The sequence below is a fragment of the Alternaria rosae genome, assembly GCF_020736505.1.
Source record: "Alternaria rosae strain MPI-PUGE-AT-0040 chromosome Unknown BKA58scaffold_4, whole genome shotgun sequence".
Classification (NCBI taxonomy): Eukaryota; Fungi; Ascomycota; class Dothideomycetes; order Pleosporales; family Pleosporaceae; genus Alternaria; species Alternaria rosae.
Genome location: NW_025763573.1, coordinates 219403 through 238147, shown reverse-complemented (window position 1 = coordinate 238147; position 18745 = coordinate 219403). Strand labels below are relative to the sequence as shown.

General features: G+C 51.4%; 7 protein-coding genes across 7 annotated transcripts; 5 read left to right on the top strand and 2 right to left on the bottom strand.

Annotated features, from left to right (window-relative positions):
* Window positions 1–2: 2 nt before the first annotated feature.
* BKA58DRAFT_140676 (uncharacterized protein) lies at window positions 3–1825 on the top strand. The gene is made up of 2 exons (XM_046164581.1): window positions 3–983; window positions 1090–1825. The coding sequence occupies exons 1-2, from the start codon at window positions 429–431 to the stop codon at window positions 1774–1776; spliced, it is 1242 nt and encodes a 413-aa protein (XP_046025778.1). The 5' UTR covers window positions 3–428; the 3' UTR covers window positions 1777–1825.
* A 1273-nt stretch (window positions 1826–3098) lies between these two features.
* BKA58DRAFT_455672 (uncharacterized protein) lies at window positions 3099–4625 on the top strand (the record flags this gene model as incomplete). The annotated part of the gene is made up of 3 exons (XM_046174566.1): window positions 3099–3881; window positions 3915–4037; window positions 4286–4625. Exons 1-3 carry the CDS (start codon window positions 3322–3324, stop codon window positions 4623–4625), a joined length of 1023 nt encoding a protein of 340 aa, XP_046025777.1. The 5' UTR covers window positions 3099–3321.
* A 1526-nt stretch (window positions 4626–6151) lies between these two features.
* BKA58DRAFT_140660 (uncharacterized protein) lies at window positions 6152–8388 on the bottom strand. Its single transcript, XM_046164580.1, has 6 exons — window positions 7815–8388; window positions 7587–7765; window positions 7431–7537; window positions 7255–7380; window positions 7115–7204; window positions 6152–7060 (listed from the first exon to the last, which is right to left on the bottom strand). Exons 1-6 carry the CDS (start codon window positions 8146–8148, stop codon window positions 6313–6315), a joined length of 1584 nt encoding a protein of 527 aa, XP_046025776.1. The 5' UTR covers window positions 8149–8388; the 3' UTR covers window positions 6152–6312.
* A 2291-nt stretch (window positions 8389–10679) lies between these two features.
* Window positions 10680–12218, top strand: BKA58DRAFT_428468 (major facilitator superfamily domain-containing protein; the record flags this gene model as incomplete). The annotated part of the gene is made up of 2 exons (XM_046173015.1): window positions 10680–12029; window positions 12116–12218. Exons 1-2 carry the CDS (start codon window positions 10756–10758, stop codon window positions 12216–12218), a joined length of 1377 nt encoding a protein of 458 aa, XP_046025775.1. The 5' UTR covers window positions 10680–10755.
* A 389-nt stretch (window positions 12219–12607) lies between these two features.
* On the top strand, window positions 12608–14146 carry BKA58DRAFT_381539 (monooxygenase). Its single transcript, XM_046170020.1, has 2 exons — window positions 12608–14069; window positions 14117–14146. Exon 1 carries the CDS (start codon window positions 12765–12767, stop codon window positions 14028–14030), a length of 1266 nt encoding a protein of 421 aa, XP_046025774.1. The 5' UTR covers window positions 12608–12764; the 3' UTR covers window positions 14031–14069; window positions 14117–14146.
* A 295-nt stretch (window positions 14147–14441) lies between these two features.
* Window positions 14442–15407, top strand: BKA58DRAFT_400454 (uncharacterized protein; the record flags this gene model as incomplete). The annotated part of the gene is made up of 2 exons (XM_046171590.1): window positions 14442–14612; window positions 14667–15407. 2 exons carry the CDS (start codon window positions 14442–14444, stop codon window positions 15405–15407), a joined length of 912 nt encoding a protein of 303 aa, XP_046025773.1.
* Window positions 15408–15720: 313 nt separating this feature from the next.
* On the bottom strand, window positions 15721–16969 carry BKA58DRAFT_140616 (glycoside hydrolase). The gene is made up of 3 exons (XM_046164579.1): window positions 16647–16969; window positions 16090–16591; window positions 15721–16027 (listed from the first exon to the last, which is right to left on the bottom strand). Exons 1-3 carry the CDS (start codon window positions 16781–16783, stop codon window positions 15914–15916), a joined length of 753 nt encoding a protein of 250 aa, XP_046025772.1. The 5' UTR covers window positions 16784–16969; the 3' UTR covers window positions 15721–15913.
* Window positions 16970–18745: the final 1776 nt, after the last annotated feature.

Below are 18745 nucleotides of genomic sequence, written 5' to 3'. Positions count from 1 at the left end.
CGACGTGATGTTTGCTGATCCGAGCTGATGCGCAGCTGCCTCCCTGTATGTCTAACCCTGTTTCATCGTCCACCACGTGACTACCACCTCACCATGGCCTCCAGTGCTTCCACTCGACGTCGTCCACCTAGAGCTCGTGTCAATGCTAGAGCATCGAGGAGAGCGCTTCTTGCAAGATCCGATCGACTTCAGTCGCCGCACTCCATGCCAACTCTTGGCATGATGGCTCTGCCAGCAAGGCTGTGCCGCACTCCAACTTTGCATCTGCACGCCATACTTGAGTTTGAGAGCACTGCGACGTCCACAGCTCGGAGCTGATTCTAACACTCCTCTCATATCGAGCCACCATATTCTGATTTACTCACAAAGTTCTGTGTAGTCTCATCGACTCAACCTGGCAGCCAACACCGAAGTAGCCCTCGCTCGTCATGACCAACCTCGAAAGCCTTCCATTGGAAATCCATGAGCAAATCTTCGCATACCTTGTACCCCACCAGCATCACACAAAGCTCTCCTGTCTCGATCCTTCCTACACGTACCTCAAAGAGAGGCCCGACATCTACAACATTCGGTTGACCTGTCGGCGTCTACGTACGGCATCATTGCAGACCTTCTTTTGGATCTTGGAAGATCTTCCAACAAAGTTCCAAGAAAGGACACTGCGGAATCTAGCTGCCCTTCTCAAGTCGCCTGAAATCTCTAGCAGACTCACATATCTGACCCTTTCACCTTACCATCTCTTCACGGGAAAATACTACCCGCATTCCTTAGATGTCATCGTCGACTTCCAAAGAGGCGAATTCCATGCTCGCTGCGCATGGCTTCGAGACACTCTCTCGGAAACGCTGGTGGCCATTGTTCGCCTGGCCCCCCAAATTCGCCATCTGGTCTGTGTCATCGCAACACTTCGTCTTACATTTAATGATGGAGGCGACGGAGCTTCCGTGGGCACGGTTTTTAGCGACACTATTGACCCTTTGTGCGTAAGTTCAACCCTCAACCGTCCAATGCTCTTCTTGGATACTTAGCTGCGTTTTGCCTCCGTCATCTTCTTGAAGGGTGTTTCACATGTGTTGATGAGCTATACAGATTATCCAAGCCGTCCTCAGAGATACTCAGTTGTCAGAAAGGCTCGAGTCCATGTATCTCTTCCCCAGTGGTGGCCAAGGGACGTTTCGGCATACTGGCAACATTCCTGAGAGCCTCACTCCTTTGAGCTACGACAACCTTCGTCATTTGACACTCGCGCCGAGTACACGGAAAATCTCCGACTTTCGCATTCTGGCACCGCATTTGACAAGCTTGTGCATTGTGCTCGACAGACGTTGCGAAGAGGATCTGAGTTCACTATTTACCCAAGGAGTCTGCTTTCCCGAACTATGCCCTACGCTGCGCAGCTATACTATCCGTGGAGATCAGGTCCGAGATGCAGAGTTTGCCAAGCTACTGTGTGAGATCCCGACTAAACTTCTATTACAATTCATTACACCCATCTTCGAACACGACTGGACACTGCCGGTAGTCTCGCTAGAATACATCATATCGGAAGAGGAAGAAGATGGAGAACTCACTCACATCTCTGACTTCCAGGGTAGCGGCCGGATCGGGTTATTGGTTTTCCGGAACTTCTACCATTCCATACCTCAATCGCGGCACAAGGCAGGAACCTCCATCTACGAGAATACCAAAACAGTCGATCATCACTGGAAACCCTACGAGGCGCTGCTTGCAAAGTGCGACAGCTCCCGTATTGAACACTTACCTGGATGTGATTGATCCATTCAGGCGTTGATGTAGAGTGGTCGCAGTAAGAAGTTGATCTCGACTGGTCGGAGTGGAACAACTAAAGGAAAGAGATGGCATGCAAAAGAGTATCAACGCATTACTTGAGGGTAAGTCTTTCGCGGCGACATATGCATGTGAGTATCGAAAGGACGATTGCGACTTCTGCAGCATCCCCATGGCAATGCGCAAACATCACCACCCGAAAGTACAAACGTCTTCACGCCGGCGATGGAAGAGCATGTACTCAATCGTGACATGCGACACTCGTTCCAAGATATTTCAAGCTTGCCAGCTACTTCTGCGGTTCCTCAACCATGTTGTAGTCACATACGAGCTTAAGTCACTGTACTCATACTTGATGCTTGACTCTTGATGGCAAAGTGTCATTCAGGCAACGGTATGTGAAGACGACACTATGAAGACACTATATATGGCAGTGGTTTACCTTTGGTTCTCTTTTGTATAACAACAACACATTGCCACATCTCCGTATCTGCAACTTCTCGTAGAATTACCTGCATTATCACGATACACACACCGGTCCATATCTTCCATCAGCATTCCTCGCCATTCTTCGATTTTCCGCGAATAAGCGCAACTTTATCGTCATTATATCTTCGGACAGTCGACTCTAATCATTATGGAGAAAATCGTGCCGGAATGGGAATGTAGTTGTGGGTTGTACAACGGATCACGTGGTGTCAAGGGAACACCAGATGCGACTGCCCGATGCAAAGGCCAGACTTGCGGGAAGTCGTTTAAGGAAAGCGGCGAGCGGAGAGATTTCTCAAAAGTCTCAAAAGTTTGGAAGTTGAACAAGTCGGTTAACACAACTCCCTCGCGAACCCCCACTACCTACAGCAACGCTGCTTCGCGCTCCGAAACTGTCCAAAATGCTACTGGGGCCTCTGGCCGTACTGCGGCCCCCCAAAGGTCGTCCACCGTTCCCATGCACCACACGAGTTCGAAGACAACCAATCAGATCAAGCTCGTTAACCAGAGCATCACTCAAAACAAAAATTCTCCGGGTGCTAGAAACGCCGGTGGCTGGATTGGATGGTTGACAAGAGCTGCTGAGAAACGCGAGTGATTCAAGAAGCTCGACACACCTAAGAGGGAGCAAGTTCCAGCCTTATAATGCCATGAAATGAAAGAAGCTGTCTCGGATGGTCACGAGCTGGTATCGTGAGGGTTGGCAGGGGAAACAAAGATGATCGGAACAGGCCTCGATACAGCGGTTACAATGGTGTAAATGGATTTGGTATCGGCATGCCGTAGAAGACAGTACATCGTGCGAATGTATTCAAGCATAGTCTTGTTCTTGTTTGAATACGTCGCTGTGGTGAGTCGAAGCTTGAATGAGTCGTAGTATGATACCATGTTCCGCTTGCACGTCTGAGTGTACAGTGTCTCAACTAAGAGACTACAGAGACGGAATTTGAACGACTGGAGCAGGCTTCAGCACCTTGATGGTAGCGCGCATTCGCATTGACGCAGCGTTTCTGAGTCTACGCACTGTGACTGTGTACCAGTAGTATGCTCGGTAAACACACGCCTACCATGATCATTACCTCTTCACCATTCACGCCCGCGCTTGCTATCCAGATCCCTATACGTACCCGTTATCCACATTCAATCTTTGCACCCAGCATGTCAGGGATTCCGCATCACGAAATGCAAGACTACTTTCGTCCAAACGCATTCCAAAGCCAAAAACCACAACAAGCCCCCCAAAATCTTCAGATAGACTGGGAATGTTGTCAAGGGGAATGCAAGCAGCGCATCAACAACAACGTTCCTAAGGAGTCCAGCTGCAGGGTTTGCAAACACAAGCTAGCCGGCGGTGAACTATGTCTGAACACCAGACTATACGACCACAACGAGATACCCAAACTTCCCAGTTCTACCTTTTTGTCGTCGAATACCAGATTTGATCGCCCAGCCGCAACGATTGCCGCGCAGCAAGCTACCAGAACGCATGGGAGATGGAATGCTGAGGAAGCTATGCGAAGGGAGAAGAGAGCCAAGGAAATGGAAAGAAGGGATAGCGAAGAAAGGTGGAGCAAGAGAAAGAGGCGAGTAAAATGCGCCATACTGTGAGCAGTGTTAGAGACAACGGGTGGAAGCAGGTGTGTAGCAGGCGGAGACACCGGAAGATACCCGAATCTTGCTGCTCCGGAAGAGTACCGGGCTGGAAGAGCCATGTACTTCAACGAGATTGTCGGTGGGGTTGCGAGTCCGATATCTGTATTGTGAGCATACCTTCGGTGACCATCATGTGTATAACATCTCCACATGCCAAGCTGATTCGCATTGTTCTTCGCGGATATCAGCGGCAGCTTCCAGAGTAACGACCCGCCTGACTCTGTGATCCGCAATGTGAATGCGTGCGATGCTTCTGCTCTCATAAAGCCCTCGTCTCCGTTGTACTACTTCCTCACTCTACATCCTCTAATACGCCAACTCACCGAACTAACTCATCTACTGGCCATGAACCTAGACAGCGGCATACCGCGTGCCGCTTGCCCGTATACGCAACTCAAGCTTATACCACTTATCCATCCAGCATCAAACTCGATACCGCGATGGGTCGGTACTGCTGCACCTGCGGCACCCCCAACGCCGGCGATGGCGCATCTCGAGAAGACTACACACGCGTGACGGCGTGCAGCAACTGCAAGCATGGATGTTGCTGGCAATGCAGCCTATTCCGTCTGGGTCCAGAATATCCAATGAAAGCATCAGCGGCACCCAGGGGCACCCAGCCAACGTCCAGTTCAAACCATTGGCACTCGGATCATCACGGAGGCTCAACCAACGTACCCGCATCCTATGATTAGGGTGCCGACTCAGAAGTCGCAAGGGAAAGGGAGGAAGAAAGAGAGTGGCGGTTGCGTTGTTTTTTGTGAGGAAGACGAGGGGAAGTAGAGATGTGGAGTGATGAAATGGGAATGCAAGACGAAGAAGTGATAGAGGAGAGGTAGAGAAGCTCGACGGGGGAGACATGATTGAGTATATACGCTCGCGACCAATGGTCGAAGTGTCGCAAACATTCCAATATACGTGATTAACCTCTCAATACCACGTATGACTTCTGATCATGTCGATGGCTGTTGATGGCGATGAGGGGAATGTGACCGGCGATGGAGTAGAAGGCTGAGGCACCGCAGAGTCATGACTCATGAGTCATGCTAGCGTCTCTGGCGATTCACTGAACATCATCGCACCTCCTGCCAACCGCCGTGCCACATCAGAACCACCACATGGGCAACGCGTGCGCAGGATTTTGCAGCGGAGGCCCAGATTACGACTACTTCTCCGATGCCAATAGCGCGCGTCGCTAACATGATTACAGCCACGATGAATCTGGCAATGCTCCTACAAACACCACGCGAAACCACTCACTAACTCATACAACCATCGCAACCCCATCAGCCTATACTCGTTTCCCGTCACTAATGCAACCTTTATCCTCCCTCTCCCATCTTCCACAGCCCATCATCCTGGTCCTCGGTCCCCGGGCCCTTCTCAAACCCACAACCTGCGACACCCAACGCCCCAAGACACGAAACCACAGCGCCGGTATCTCTCGCCATCCGACCACGCACGCGCCCATGCATAATCTTAGATGCAGAGCCCCAGCACGCGAGCCGTCTTTATGCTCAGGAGAGAGATGAACGGAAGGGAGGGAAAGGCGCTGTTGGTGGCGTAGCTGTGTCGTGTATTGGGGGGTTGCGGCGTAGGTCGCAGAGCTGCGTTAGCGAAGTCAGGAACGGTCTTGTGCGGCAGCCACTGCCCTGCGGGATAAGACTCTTGGTGAAGTCGGAGGCATAACAGCGATTGTTTGGCTGCGTCGGTGAGTCACTGACATTGTTCGATGAGATGACGATCAGCATCGTGAGGTCGTCGAGTCGTGTAAAGCGATCTACGATCTACAGTCGGCAGAGCGCCCCGTCCAGCTGCCAAAACAGGTCGAAACTGGCGTGTAGAGCTAAGAGCCGTACCGGAAGGGGTCCTGTCAAACGCGGCCTGACGTGCAATGTGTCAGGTGGCAGGATCGTTCTCGTTCCGGAATGTCGACGTGCTGCTCATCGCATGAACGGAAGGAGTGGAGCAGCAAACAAGCCTCACGATCCAAGGCTGTCTAGATCGTCAGGCGTTTTGGGCGCCTGTGATTCAGACTACAGCATGTTTGGATTGGTGTAAGTGAACATTGTGATGCACCACACGTGGAAAGATATGACGTAGTCGAGATGGAAGGTGAGAAGGAGGGGTTTAAAAAAAAAGGCGAGCCATGTCATTGAGGGTATTTCTATCGAGAAGTGAACCAAGGAAACTATATAACAGCATTCTTAACCCGAGAATGATTATGGTAAGGACTGAGATTACCGCAGCCACGCCTTGCGTAGTGGTGTGTAAGGACCGTTTACCCATCTAATATCAACAAGCGTGTTTAAGGAAATGGAACCCGTGGCTCTACCAGACAGTGATACCATCAGACGTCGATGATATTTCGCGGTCAAGGAATCATGCTGACGGAAGCTTGCCTGCGAGCTCCACGTAGCGCGGCCACGTGTTGGTGAAGACAAGATACTTGATGCTCTCAAAAGCGGCGTCAAATAATTCCTCTGTGAATTCGCTCGGGACTATCGACCTGGTGCTTGATGTTGAAGACGAGGTGATGTTGGAGTCAATACTCGCTGGCCGGCTTAAGGTGTCCTCCCATGGGCACACGACGTTCTCTCGGGTGGTAGGTGACCTCGCATCTTCTGGTGTCTGGGCACGCGGCATGTACGGGTCGAACTCCACTTCTGCGAACATGTTTTGTAGAGTCTTGAAGATCTTGTACTCGATGTTGATCGGTGCCTCGGCGGTGAAGGGGTTGATAAGCGTGTAGAAAAGCAGAGACGCCTCGTTGAACATCTGTCGTCGTTGAGCAGTGGTAACGACCTTGAGGCTGCCCCACTTCTTCCTGAAGTTGCGTACTTCGCGGAGGAAGATGCAGTTTTCGGCTGTGAATTCGCGGGCAGCAGCCCAGGCGATGAGGGGCTCGATACTGTGCTCAATAGTGAACTCCAGTGACTGCATCGACGTTTTGGATTTCATCTCCTTGGTGTAGATTATGGTAGTCGATTTCCCGGATAATTGCGAGTGGTTGGAGGTGAGCGAATCAGTGTCGGAGATTGATGATCGTCTGTTGGGGCGGGCCTTCAGCGCGTCTCGCAGTGGTATGATGATGAGAACCTGTTGGCAGACGACGAGCGAGGGTATAAACCTACATCGGGGTGTCAGCTTGGGCAATAAAGTCAAAGAAGGCTGCTTCACTTACCACCCGGCTGGTGCAAAGAATTTGTTGATTTCATGGACTTGGTGCATCTTTGAGTACGTGAAGGCGATCCACAGTGGCGTTCCTGGAAGACTGAAGGCAATGTCAGCAAGATAGAACAAACTTGATGCAAACACACATACCCAGCAATAATGGCAAGTCTCGTTTGCCAGGCCCATGAGTGGACGTCCTTAATGTTGCGGATCTTCCAAAGTATCCATGGACCGACGATCATTGTCCAGAACAGCTGCACAAAGATCGACGGAATCCTGATTAACAGTCAGTGAAAGAATCGTGCAACTGCGCCTTAACAACTTACCATTCACCTCCTTTTCGGCACTCAATATAATTGGTAGGAACTCCAAAGAAACCGTACGTATCGTGAAAGCGGCGAGAGCCGAAGAAAAGCATGATAGCGGGTAGAAACTACTGCGGTCAGTGGTATACACATGCACGCACTAGAGACTAAACATACCGAAAGAACTAGGCCGATGAAGGTACCAAAGTATACTTTCTTCGCCGCATCGAGATCGCGCCACGCTTCAAAAAGGCCGAGTGGGGTATAGGATATCCGCTTCCTGCGCGCACCTTCCAGAAAGTTGCGCGTCATACGGCGCTGGCTCTCATAGGCCGTGAGCACCTTGGCATTGCAAGCTGCGAAAACTTAGCATGCACCAGACACCACACTGAACCATAGACTTACCTTGGAAAAACGCCATGCCAGAGGGAAGAAATACCGACATAATCCAGAACTCGGCTGAGCATGGAAAGAGACCGTTCCACGGGTAGACGAGTAAGACAAGGACGAGATAGATGTGCAGCATAAGCACCGCTGCGAAAACGATCTTGATATTTCGTATCTGCAAACAAAAAGCCTCTCTACGTCGATGGAGGAAGAAAAGCTCGACACTTAATACCAACGTGTATAATACGGCGACGACAATGTAGCCGACACCAAGAGCGTCGGTATTAGGCCTCGTTGTGCCATCCAGACCGAGTGGTGCTCGTGGGCGCAACAGAGGCGGCATGGTGATCATGCTGTGTGGGGACCAAGCGGGAGTAATAGTTTCGATTGACAGTGAAGTATGAGGATTTGAGAGTCAGGCTCCTCTTCTTACTTAACAGAACGAAAGTGGGACCGTGTAGCGGAAGGATTGAAGGACGCTGATACCGAGGGGGCGGGACGGGTTATGCCAAATGTCCATCGGCGAACAGGGCGGCACACAACTGTTAGGGAGAGCGGGAAGACGTAAGAGGTATTAGAACTGCCTTGCACATGGGTCGGGTCTGGTAAAAGATACAACAGGACGAGGTTAGCTGCGGCTCGGGGAGGCCTGAGCGGCAAGGGATTGCTCGATGAGAGATGTATCGCAGGGTCGGATGATACTGAGCCACCAGGGCTAGTGACTGTTCTTAGTGTAACGGGAAGGGATCGCATCCTCTGCAGGACTGCAGGAGAACGCGTGAACGCCATGGCGGAGAAATGTGTCACGACGACTACCACGGGGGTACAGGCTGCTACCTTGTCGGACTGCGACCGCGGAGAGCAATTTGACGGCCGCCTCCAAACATGCCGGTCAGTATGCAGTCCAGTGATGTGTGAACGGTAGGAAACCCGGTGAGACAAGAGTGTCGAAGTTGGGGTAGATCGTGTTCTGGTTCGTGCTGGGCTGGATCGTCGCATGCCGAGATCAGACATCGGAGGTTTCGGCACTCCAGCAATTTCCCAGGTACCCCAGGATTCGCTCCCACCATCACAACTTCTTCAACTTTTTCATGCTTGAGAGCGTTTCCATTGCTACACACGCCCAATGAAAATATCCCGCGGCTTCTTTCCGTCGTAGTTTCAATTTCAGATGCTTTGCCCTGGCAGCGATGGTCGGATGCTGCGGCTGCAGGTACAGTGCTGTGCTCTACCCTTCGCGGGCTGCGTTGCAACACCGCACGCGCCGAACTCTGCGACTATAGCACTTGGGATATTGATGCAGTTCAATTCTATGTATACAGGAACATCCATGCAGTACTCCCGTTTCATTGTGCTTTCGCACGTCTTCCCATTGACCGGCAGAAAATCTGACGTTCATGCGTTCTTTAATCCTTCGCGGCTTCGAAAACATCGCGCTACATCCAGTCATGCTCAACACTTCTGTCAGTCTCAGAGGTTTCATGTCAAACTTCTAGAAGGCCATCTGTGTTCCTGTCGCGGATGCTTCGACGTAGCTGTCACAAGCTGTCCATCGGGCACGCCGTCCGCTTGAGGACATCTCCGCACCTTTCGATTATGCAACAAGTCGCGGAAACCCTCCAAGCCAAAATACACGCACAACTGATCGACCATATCCACCTAGTGCGGGGAAGCGTGCAGTAGGACAAAATGCCCACTGTGGCTGCACCGTGGCGGCAGGGTGTCAATGCCTTCCGGCCATCCGCATGTCGCATCACCATGAAAGATGTGTGGTTTCGACAAGGAAGGCTGCAACCTCCAGCAGCAGGCCGGGCGCGTAATTACGGTTACCTGAATATCGATGCTGCATCCGACCGAGTAGAGGACGGGATCTCCATCTCGTTTCTGCGAACGTGATCAGGTATAAGGATGCGGTCGAGAGGTTGAGAACTGTACGACCTCGGAGCCCAATAACTTCACGTGCAAACACAATCGTGGAATGTGTTGCTACATATCTTGGTGCGCCTACCCGCAAACCCGATCCCCCTGCCGTTATGGTGTGTCAACGGGCGGAGTAACGCGATAGCACTTTGATATTGACTTAACCTCATGTTCAGAGAGATCAAATGTCACTGCTGAAATATTGCAATACCAACAGTTACACATAGCTACTACGCACGTTCGATAAGCTTCTCCACATCCAATATCGCCCTCTCAGCGTTGTGTATCAACACGGCGCCGAATCAACCCTGCTGAACGCAAACATAATCTTACCGTCCTTGCTATGCAACACCGTATCATCCGCCCAAGGACGACCAAGGCCGTCGCCTGGGGTTTATGGAGGCACTGGCCAATGGGGAAGCGGGCCTTTCGCTTACAAGACTGCTGTAACTCAAATTGCTACTCATTGAGCACTGATCATTTGTACTAGAGACGCTGACTGAGCATGAAGGTTCTCATTCAGGATCTTTACCAACACTCAGTGAACCCGCTGCTTTTGTTTTGAACGGTGTCTAAACCACTTCGCTGCCTGGAGACCATGTCAGGTGACGTTTGCGGTCCAAGCCGACTACGCATACCTAGGTACCATGCATTACTACCGGATACTTACAACTTAGCAATATGGTCGAATAAATACACAAATGATGCCGGTTCTACAATACTTACTGGTATTTTTTGGCGTACCATGGTTGTAAAGTGCATGCGCTTGGTCTCCAGCTTTTCGCTTAGTATGTACCCTCTCCCATAGGATGAGCTGTGATGCGCAAAACGACAGAACCATAATACTCTGATGTGACTCACGAAAAGTCAAAGTTGAGCAACCATCATGAAATCATAGTGCTTTAGTATGTAACCTCGCATCTTCAGTACACCCTTTCCAAGATAGTCTTTTCGAAACACTACTATCATACTATCCAAGTAAGCCACACCGCTCTATACACCACACACAACAGCAACAAAAGACTTCAAGCCCTCCAATATGGCTTCCACAAGCTCTACCCTAGCGCAGTCGCGTGCTAGTTCGGAAAGTTCGACCACACTGGCGCCACAACTCTCGACCCCCAGCCTCGCGCTCACCATCATCCTCAACGAACACAGTTCGCCCGAACGCACTGCACACGCTTGGTCCACAAAACGAAAATGGTGCCTTTTAACTGTGGTTGCATTCTGTCAGATCAGCATGAATCTCAACGCTTCGGTATACTCCAACGCCGTGCCTCTGCTGAACGACTACTTCGGCATCACAAATGCCCGGTTGGGTATGACTGCCTTCCTCGTCGCATATGCATTCGGCTGCGAATTCTGGGCGCCGTTTTCTGAGGAATTCGGACGCTGGCCTGTCATGCAAGCCTCTCTTGGGCTGACAAATATCTCGATCTTGGTCTGCGCTACATCCAACAGCTTTGCCGGAATCATCGGTGGCAGGATCATGGGCGGGTTGTCTTCGGCTGGTGGATCGGTCACCATGGGCATGGTCGGTGACATGTATCACAAAGATGAGCAGCAATATGCCGTCTTGTGGTGTTCGCTCTTCTCTTGTCTCGGATCAGTCATCGGAGGCATTATCGGAGGCCCGCTCGAGCAGTTCCTGCATTGGCGTTGGAATTTCTATATCCAGCTCATCCTCGGAGTAACGACCCAGCTGCTTCACGGGGTAGTCGCCAGAGAGACTCTGGCTCCCGCTATGCTCGACTGTGCCGCGAAAAAGGAACGAAAGAGCGGTAATGTCAACGTCCGGGGACCGAACAAAGACAAGAAATGGAGGGACAGGCTGCACTACAAGGAAGTTGCCAGTACGATGTTTCGACCATACCAGTTGCTCCTGACTGAGCCCATTGTCCTTTTCCTCTCGCTGCTGAGCGGTCTCGCCGACGCGCTCATCTTCTCCTTCTTCGAGAGCTTCAGCTACGTCTTCCAACAATGGTCTTTCACGCCTACGCAGATCTCGCTTGCCCTCGTCGCATTAGCCGTGTCATACATCATCGGTTACTTCACCTTTTTCCCCATCATCGCCCGTCACAATGCTCGACGCAGCCGGGGTGAACAGCTCGCACCTGAGGCACGTCTCAAGCCACTTCTATGGCTCGTCATCCTCCTTCCTGCTGGGCTGCTCATCTGCGTATTCGTTGCAACAGGGCCACCACTCCACTGGTTCGGTGTAATCATGGCTACCCTCCTCATTGGAGTCGCGAACTTCGCCATCTACTACGCGTCCATCGATTACATGGTCGCCGCCTACGGACCACACAGCGCGTCTGCGACTGGTGGCAACGGCTTCATGAGAGATCTGCTCGCGGGTTTATGTGCGCTTTATACAAAGCCCATGTACAGCAATCTAGGTATTCAGAGATCGTACTTGGTACTATTCGGCTTGACAGCGCTGTTTTGTCTTCCGGTATACCTCTTTTACTTCAAGGGTCCGGCGATTCGTGCGAAGAGTAAGTTCGCTAGTCAATTGGCGAGAGAGAGCGAAGCACGCGGTGCGCCAGAGGTGACGACATGCCCTGCATTGCCCTCAAGGGTCTTTCAGGAGGTGTAGCGTTGCGTGCGTTCAGGATGTGTATTAACCTTTAGTTCAGTTCTTGCTTTGGTGGATACTCAGTTGTGCATAGGTTGCTGTTGCTTTATACATATACAACAAAACGGACAATATAAACGATAAAAAGATGTTTGAATAAGTGCACCGGGTATCCATGAATCGGCGGGTATTTGCCTAGACTTCGTAAGGGTGCCCAGGTGATAGAGTGCAGGATAAGTGCGCGTCATGATGACATAAGCATTGCTTCAACTGCCGAGGCTTGCCGGTGGGCGCGATGTTTGACAGGCACCCGTGTCGACTGAATCCTCGAACATGTCATCGAACGGTAATACAAGAATACATCCTTGAGCAGATCATGATCGAATTAGAGCTTAAAATGTAGCATTCACCATATTGAGCTGGTAGCTCAAGGACTCTGACCCGTACTCGTCGCTTCACAGTACATCACGATGGCACCAGCAAAGCCCAAAGATATTGTAATCGTAGGAGGATCTTTAGGTGGCCTTCTGACTGGTGTTGCATTGAAGCGCCTTCGCAAGGATCTCAATATCCGCATATTCGAACGCAATCCGACGCCACTTCTGCAGGATCAGGGCGCTGGAGTGGTAGCTGGACAGGACGTGCAAAAGTTCTTCAAAGCGCACGACCGAAGTCAAACCCCGTTGACAATCCCGAGTCATCAACGGCTATATCTCGATAAGGAAGGCCATATCATAAGCCGTCACAACCAGGAGCAGCGCATGACAAGCTGGGATCTGCTGTACCACCTCCTACGAACGAATTACGATGGTACTGAGACCGACTACGCGAAGGTACCAACGACGGAAGAAGAGGAGGGAAAGACATCCTATGAATATGGGTGTACGATTACGAGTGTTGCGGCACCAGAACCTGCATCATCTCTGCGATTAGATTTCTCGGAACCTGTCAAGATCACGGTCCAACACAGATCCGGGGAGACGTTCTCGACCGAAGCAGACCTCGTTGTCGCAGCCGACGGACCCAGCTCCAAGATACGCGCCGAATACTTCCCTGACGTCAAGCGAACGTACGCCGGATACGTAGCATGGCGCGGCACAGTACCCGAAACGCAAGTCTCACAGGCTGCCACCGATGTCTTCGTCGAGAAGTTCCCATTCTACCATACGGAGGGTATCCAGATACTAGCGTATACTATACCAGGGAAGAACGGCACCACCAAACCTGGTGAGCGATTGCTGAACTGGGTCTGGTACGTCAATTACAAGGAAGAGTCGCCGGAGCACGTCGAGCTCATGACAGACAACGAGGGGAAGAGACATCACATCACACTACCACCGGGTGGAATCAAGGAGGATGTATGGAGGCGGCAAAAGGATCTCGCGAATGAGATACTCCCACCACAGTTCGCTGAGCTTGTCAACAAGACTGAGGTACCTTTCGTACAAGCCATCACAGATGTCATCGCGCCCTCTGCCTTATTAGAGAAGGGTAGAGTACTCTTGCTCGGCGATGCACTCGCAGGTTTCAGACCACACACGGCGGCGAGCACAAACCAGGCCGCTCTAGATGCTATGAAGCTTGCTGGCGCTGTCGAGAAGGTCATCGAAGGAGGAGGAATGGACGTGCTAAAGGAATGGGAGGAAGAAGTAATGGAATACGGTAAAGAGATGCAAAGTCACGGTGTGCAGATGGGTAACCGAAGTCAGTTCGGTGACCATCCGATGCAAAGGTAAAGACAAATTACGAGGTGTAGTAGAGCATTTAAGGTGAAGGTAGGAAGTATCTACTGTTTTCTGTTCTCTAGCTAATAGTTCTAAAGTATTAGGGGAATAAATACCAAGAGTTTTAAAGTTCTCTTACCTCAGATGTTCTCTTAGCATGATTATGTTCTCATACCTATTTCACCGTGTGTTAACATACATCTTATAGTTCTTTAGGTACACTCTACGTTCCCTCTCATACCTTTCAAGACACCCCGCTCTCTGAACGCCTGGTGAGAGAGACGCTTGTCACATACACAAGGTCTTCTACGCTTTCATCTCTTTATTCCTTCGATACCCCTACACCTGACACCCCTAACATTTCATACATTCCATATATCTCACCCACTGCACCCCCTTCACGGATCTATAGTGAACGACAATATGAACGGCCCACCCAACCCTCAAGAGCAGCTCGACTATTATGAAATTCTCAGAGTCAATGAACGCGCATCGCGCGCAACAATAGAGAGGTGTTACAAGCGATTGCAGCATGCATACCATCCTGACAGCAGAAGGGTTGGTGCTACACCTAGCACTGAGCACTTCCAGAGTGTAGGTACATACCGTTTTTCGATCAAAGTCGCTTGACTAAACCCTAGCTACTAGATTGGTGTTGCATGGGACACCCTAAAGAATACTGGCCAGAGACGGAGGTACGATAGAGATCACGCGCGGATCCGGAGAGAGTGGGACATCTACCGCATCAGAATGGGGGCGTGGGAATCTAAGCAACGTGAAAAAGCACGACGCCAGGCAAAACCTCTTGAACGAGAGCGAAAGATTGCAGAAGAGGAAGTAACCCTCGAAAAAGAGAGGCTAAGGGTATCAGAAGAGAAAGCGGCTGAAGCGGCGAGACGACATTCTGAACGCGTTAAGGCCGAGGAAGCACGTCGTCAAGAGCAAGCACAGCAAGACGAAGAAGTTCGGCGACGAGAAGAAGCATTACGTGTACACGAGCGCGAGCGACTCCAAGAGGAACGGCGGCGACAACGATTAGCACGAGCCGAAGAAGAGAAACGGATCAAAGCTGACTGGGAGAGAGCTCAGAGAGAAAGGGGACTTGCCAAGGATCATTGTGCATCGCGAGGTACCGCAGATGAAGACGGAGCCCTCCGGACATTGTGGCGAGAGAAGCAAGAGCGGACTCACGAACAGGCTAAGAGGGCCGAGGCCGCATATAAAGAAGCAGCCCAAGAGCGTCTAAGAAAGCAACAGGAGGAATTACCTCGACCCAACGAAGACGACAAGCAGAAGCGGCTGAAGAGCGCCTTCGTCGCCAACAACACCACTCTAAATCGCTCAAGCGGCCAGCTGACAGTGATGTCGAGAAGAGCGGCTGAGAGATGAGAGCATCGACTTGGGATGGAAACATGTGGAGTATCAGAGCGAGCCATGCCCACAGTGTCATACAAAGAAAAGTGCGGCGCAATTTGGACTGTGGAAATGACCAGAAGGAGGGGCATTACGCTGTCGACCTTGTCTAGCGGCACTCGGCACGTTTAGTGCGTGACGTGGGTGGAAGGGCTTATTGAGGACGGCGTTTACCATGGGGCAAAAGGTCCTTCACAAATTTCACAATTCTCTGAACACACCTTTTACCATTCTCAAGCCGACTGGACATTATCGAACTAGTTCTCATATACACAATCGCAAGGCGCTGAGTGCCTTTATGCTGCATCAAGATCCAAAGACAACGCAATGTGATTCCAAAATGCTATATACACTCCATCAATGCTCTATATACACTGTCTCGCAAGCCTTAACGAGCGAACTAAAAGAAGTATGTACCCATGAATGATCTAGTCCATCCTATGCCCTCCAGACATCTCGCATCTCATTATTCGTGTTTATACCTAGTACTCGAGGTCCTTGGAGTGGCGCTTGGCGAGCTTGTTGACAGCAGGGCCGGGGACAGGGTAGCTGGTGAAGGACTGGAAGACGTTGAACTTGATACCAGCGTCGTCGGCCTAAATTATCTCGTTAGCACATGTTCGATATTGCATGGTACGACTCAAGTGGAAGATCTTACCTTGTACAAGCTAGTACCAGCAACACCACCGCTTGGCTTAGCAGTCCCAGAGCCCTCAACCTTGAAGTTGACGCACTGGGGGTACGCCTGGGCGCCGTTGGTCTGGCCAGCAGCGTGCAGAGCGATGATCTCGTGACGGACAACGTAGTTGCCAGGGGCGACGTTGGGGAAGGTGAGGTCCCAGGCGAAGTTGTTGGCGATGAGATCGTCAGTAGCCCATTTTCCTGGGTTGCTTCCTGACTTCCAGGCGCTGGACTGGATCTTGGTCCACTTCAGGTCAGAGGGGCTGACGGAGCCGCAGTCACCGTTGCAAGGCGCAATGTACTCCTGGATGGGACCAACGTGGCTGATTGGCCAGGTGTCCCACTTGAAGGTGACCTTGCTGCCAGGCTTGACGGTAACGTAGGCACCGTTGCTCTTGCCCTGCTTGTGGCAAACGATGGCTGAAGTGCCAAAGCTGTCAGGGGAAACGAAACCGTTGTCAAGGTTGTCGGCTTGCCATCTTTTAGGACTGAGTCAGTGTATGCCTCTTGTTCGGTTCGTACAAAGTCACTTACCCTACGGTGGCGGGAATGGGGTTCTGGTACTTGAGAGCAGCGTTCCAGCCCTGGTATTCCTTGCCGTCGGCAACGACCTTGTCAACGTGGCCGTGGGCTGCCACAAGGGGCGCGAGCAGGAGGAGGAAAGAGAGCATGTTGATGGTATTCAAAGTGAATGACTTGTAGAAAGCGATTGTTGAAGCTGTGCAGTGATGGGCTTGCTGTCGAGAGTGACCTTCAACCTGGGACTTAACATCCCTTCATATACTCCTCTCCAGTCTTCTAGCGGCCTTCTACAGACGCCCACGTTTTCCCACGACCAGGTATTGGCGAAGCCTTGCAATCAAAAATTTCATCTCCATGCACGAGTCGACCTGGTTTCTGAGTTGAACGCCATCCGCTCGTGGAAACACGCCCTGGTCGTCAAGCTCTTGGATCATTGGAAGCCCAGCGATGTTTCCAGTCTGGTGACGGCGTGAAACCACTGCGATAGGCTAGGAGAATTTCAATGACTCTAGTATTAATATATGAGACGCAGTGCTGTCCTTGAAGTGGTGATGGGCAATCTATCCTCGGCTGCGGCCACTGCCGCCGTCCGGGTAGTCACCAACCACGTGCGAGTTTCAGCCACGACGTTGTGGTACTTTGTTTACTTAAAATCTGGGCGATGTGGACCTCTCGGTGTATTGACGGGACTCAACGAGAAATATTGTTGTTTATGTGTCAAGCTGCATACTCAGGTGCTCAACAACTATGTACGAGTGGCGATGCGATACCCGATATCGAGCAACTCAGCGGCTTACGGGAACCAGCACGGATCTACGGCAGTCATGTAAGCCCTACAGCTACCGAAATGCAGTGTAACTAATACCCCGTGGGGTCTTGGAAACACTTGAAGTGTTGCTGCAAGTGTTGCTGCATCCGAGTCGATTATATCCGGTGGCGTCAAAACCACAGGGCGTTTAATGTATATAGATTAATCACGGGCCGCAAACCCGAACGTCAACCCACTTTGTGGCGATGCAACTCTTGCACAGGCTGGCAATGCGTGCATCTCTGAAACGTCTCAGGTCACACAAAGTGCAGCTCATCTGCAGAGGCGTTCCCTCTACCACGATGCATCCTCGATTCTATAAGCCCTGAGCTGCCCAGCACTGCCGTCTCTTGATGTTGATCCGAAGAGTGGATTCGCTGATGGCTGATTGTTGATTTCCTAATCTGGAGCCTTGGAGGGCCTGTTGGTGTGAATGTGCAATACCAGTATGGGGTCCAGAGTTTCGTCGCTCGGTGTGTGTCCGGCCAAAACAGATTAACCTGGAGACTCAACAGAAGCAAGGTAGCATTGACTATCTTTCTTGATAAGAGAACCCATTAAGATTCTCTTGTTGCGACAGGTAGGATGGACGTTGCCTGCGCGACTGGCGCTTGGGGGCCTTGGAACCATTGCGTTCATCGCACGACGACCGCGTCCGCCCTTGCTGAAGCGCATATCATCATGTGCTGCTACTGAAGGAAGCGCGTCTGCGTTGAAGAGGAGGACTAGAAGGATGTCGAAGGTGGAAGAAGCTTGGGCTCAAGGGATCGTCAGGGCGAGCGCGAGGGACGGTGCGACGTCATCGCTGTTATGCTAAATTTGTCGCTCTGACGTGCCTCAGGATCGGCGAACGATGCGCATCGTCCAGGAGCGGATTTTGCGTCATTGAGTGTCGCATCTTCATATAAGAAGACTGAGGCCCTCACTGTTGGCCTCAGGAGGTGGGGAATCTGGCGCTCGGCATGCCTGGAAGGTGCGGATGACGCGTCACCAAGGCTAAGTAAGACCGCACCACCACAGGCTTCTCCAGCGGCCATTCACATTCGTAGCCCCAAAAGACAGAAATATTCGCATCAAGATTGCGCCCAGAGGCAGAAGAAAAAGGAGGACATATCGCAGTATACAAAGCTAAGGAAACCAAAGGCTCCAAGAGTCGGGCCAAGTTCACGTCCGAAACCTTCTAGTCAACATAGCCTCCCCGGGCAGTCCGGAGACGACACTTCCACGCGTGTCTACGCAGCAGACGAAGCTGGGGTGTTACGCGTTTCCGAGTGCCAACAGGTCTTAGACGTGGTCGATGGGT

Bases quoted from the DNA above. Each gene is read 5' to 3' on its own strand.
- BKA58DRAFT_140616 (XM_046164579.1), bottom strand. From the start codon at position 16,783: ATGCTCTCTTTCCTCCTCCTGCTCGCGCCCCTTGTGGCAGCCCACGGC. The intron at 16,592-16,646 runs GTAAGTGACTTT...CAGTCCTAAAAG, and splicing joins CCCATTCCCGCCACCGTAGG to ATGGCAAGCCGACAACCTTG. The intron at 16,028-16,089 runs GTAAGATCTTCC...GAGATAATTTAG, and splicing joins CTGGTACTAGCTTGTACAAG to GCCGACGACGCTGGTATCAA.
- BKA58DRAFT_140676 (XM_046164581.1), top strand. From the start codon at position 429: ATGACCAACCTCGAAAGCCTTCCATTGGAAATCCATGAGCAAATCTTC. The intron at 984-1,089 runs GTAAGTTCAACC...TGAGCTATACAG, and splicing joins ACACTATTGACCCTTTGTGC to ATTATCCAAGCCGTCCTCAG.
- BKA58DRAFT_140660 (XM_046164580.1), bottom strand. From the start codon at position 8,148: ATGATCACCATGCCGCCTCTGTTGCGCCCACGAGCACCACTCGGTCTG. The intron at 7,381-7,430 runs GTAAGTTGTTAA...ACTGTTAATCAG, and splicing joins TGCCGAAAAGGAGGTGAATG to GATTCCGTCGATCTTTGTGC. The intron at 7,061-7,114 runs GTAAGTGAAGCA...ACCCCGATGTAG, and splicing joins TTCTTTGCACCAGCCGGGTG to GTTTATACCCTCGCTCGTCG.
- BKA58DRAFT_381539 (XM_046170020.1), top strand. From the start codon at position 12,765: ATGGCACCAGCAAAGCCCAAAGATATTGTAATCGTAGGAGGATCTTTA.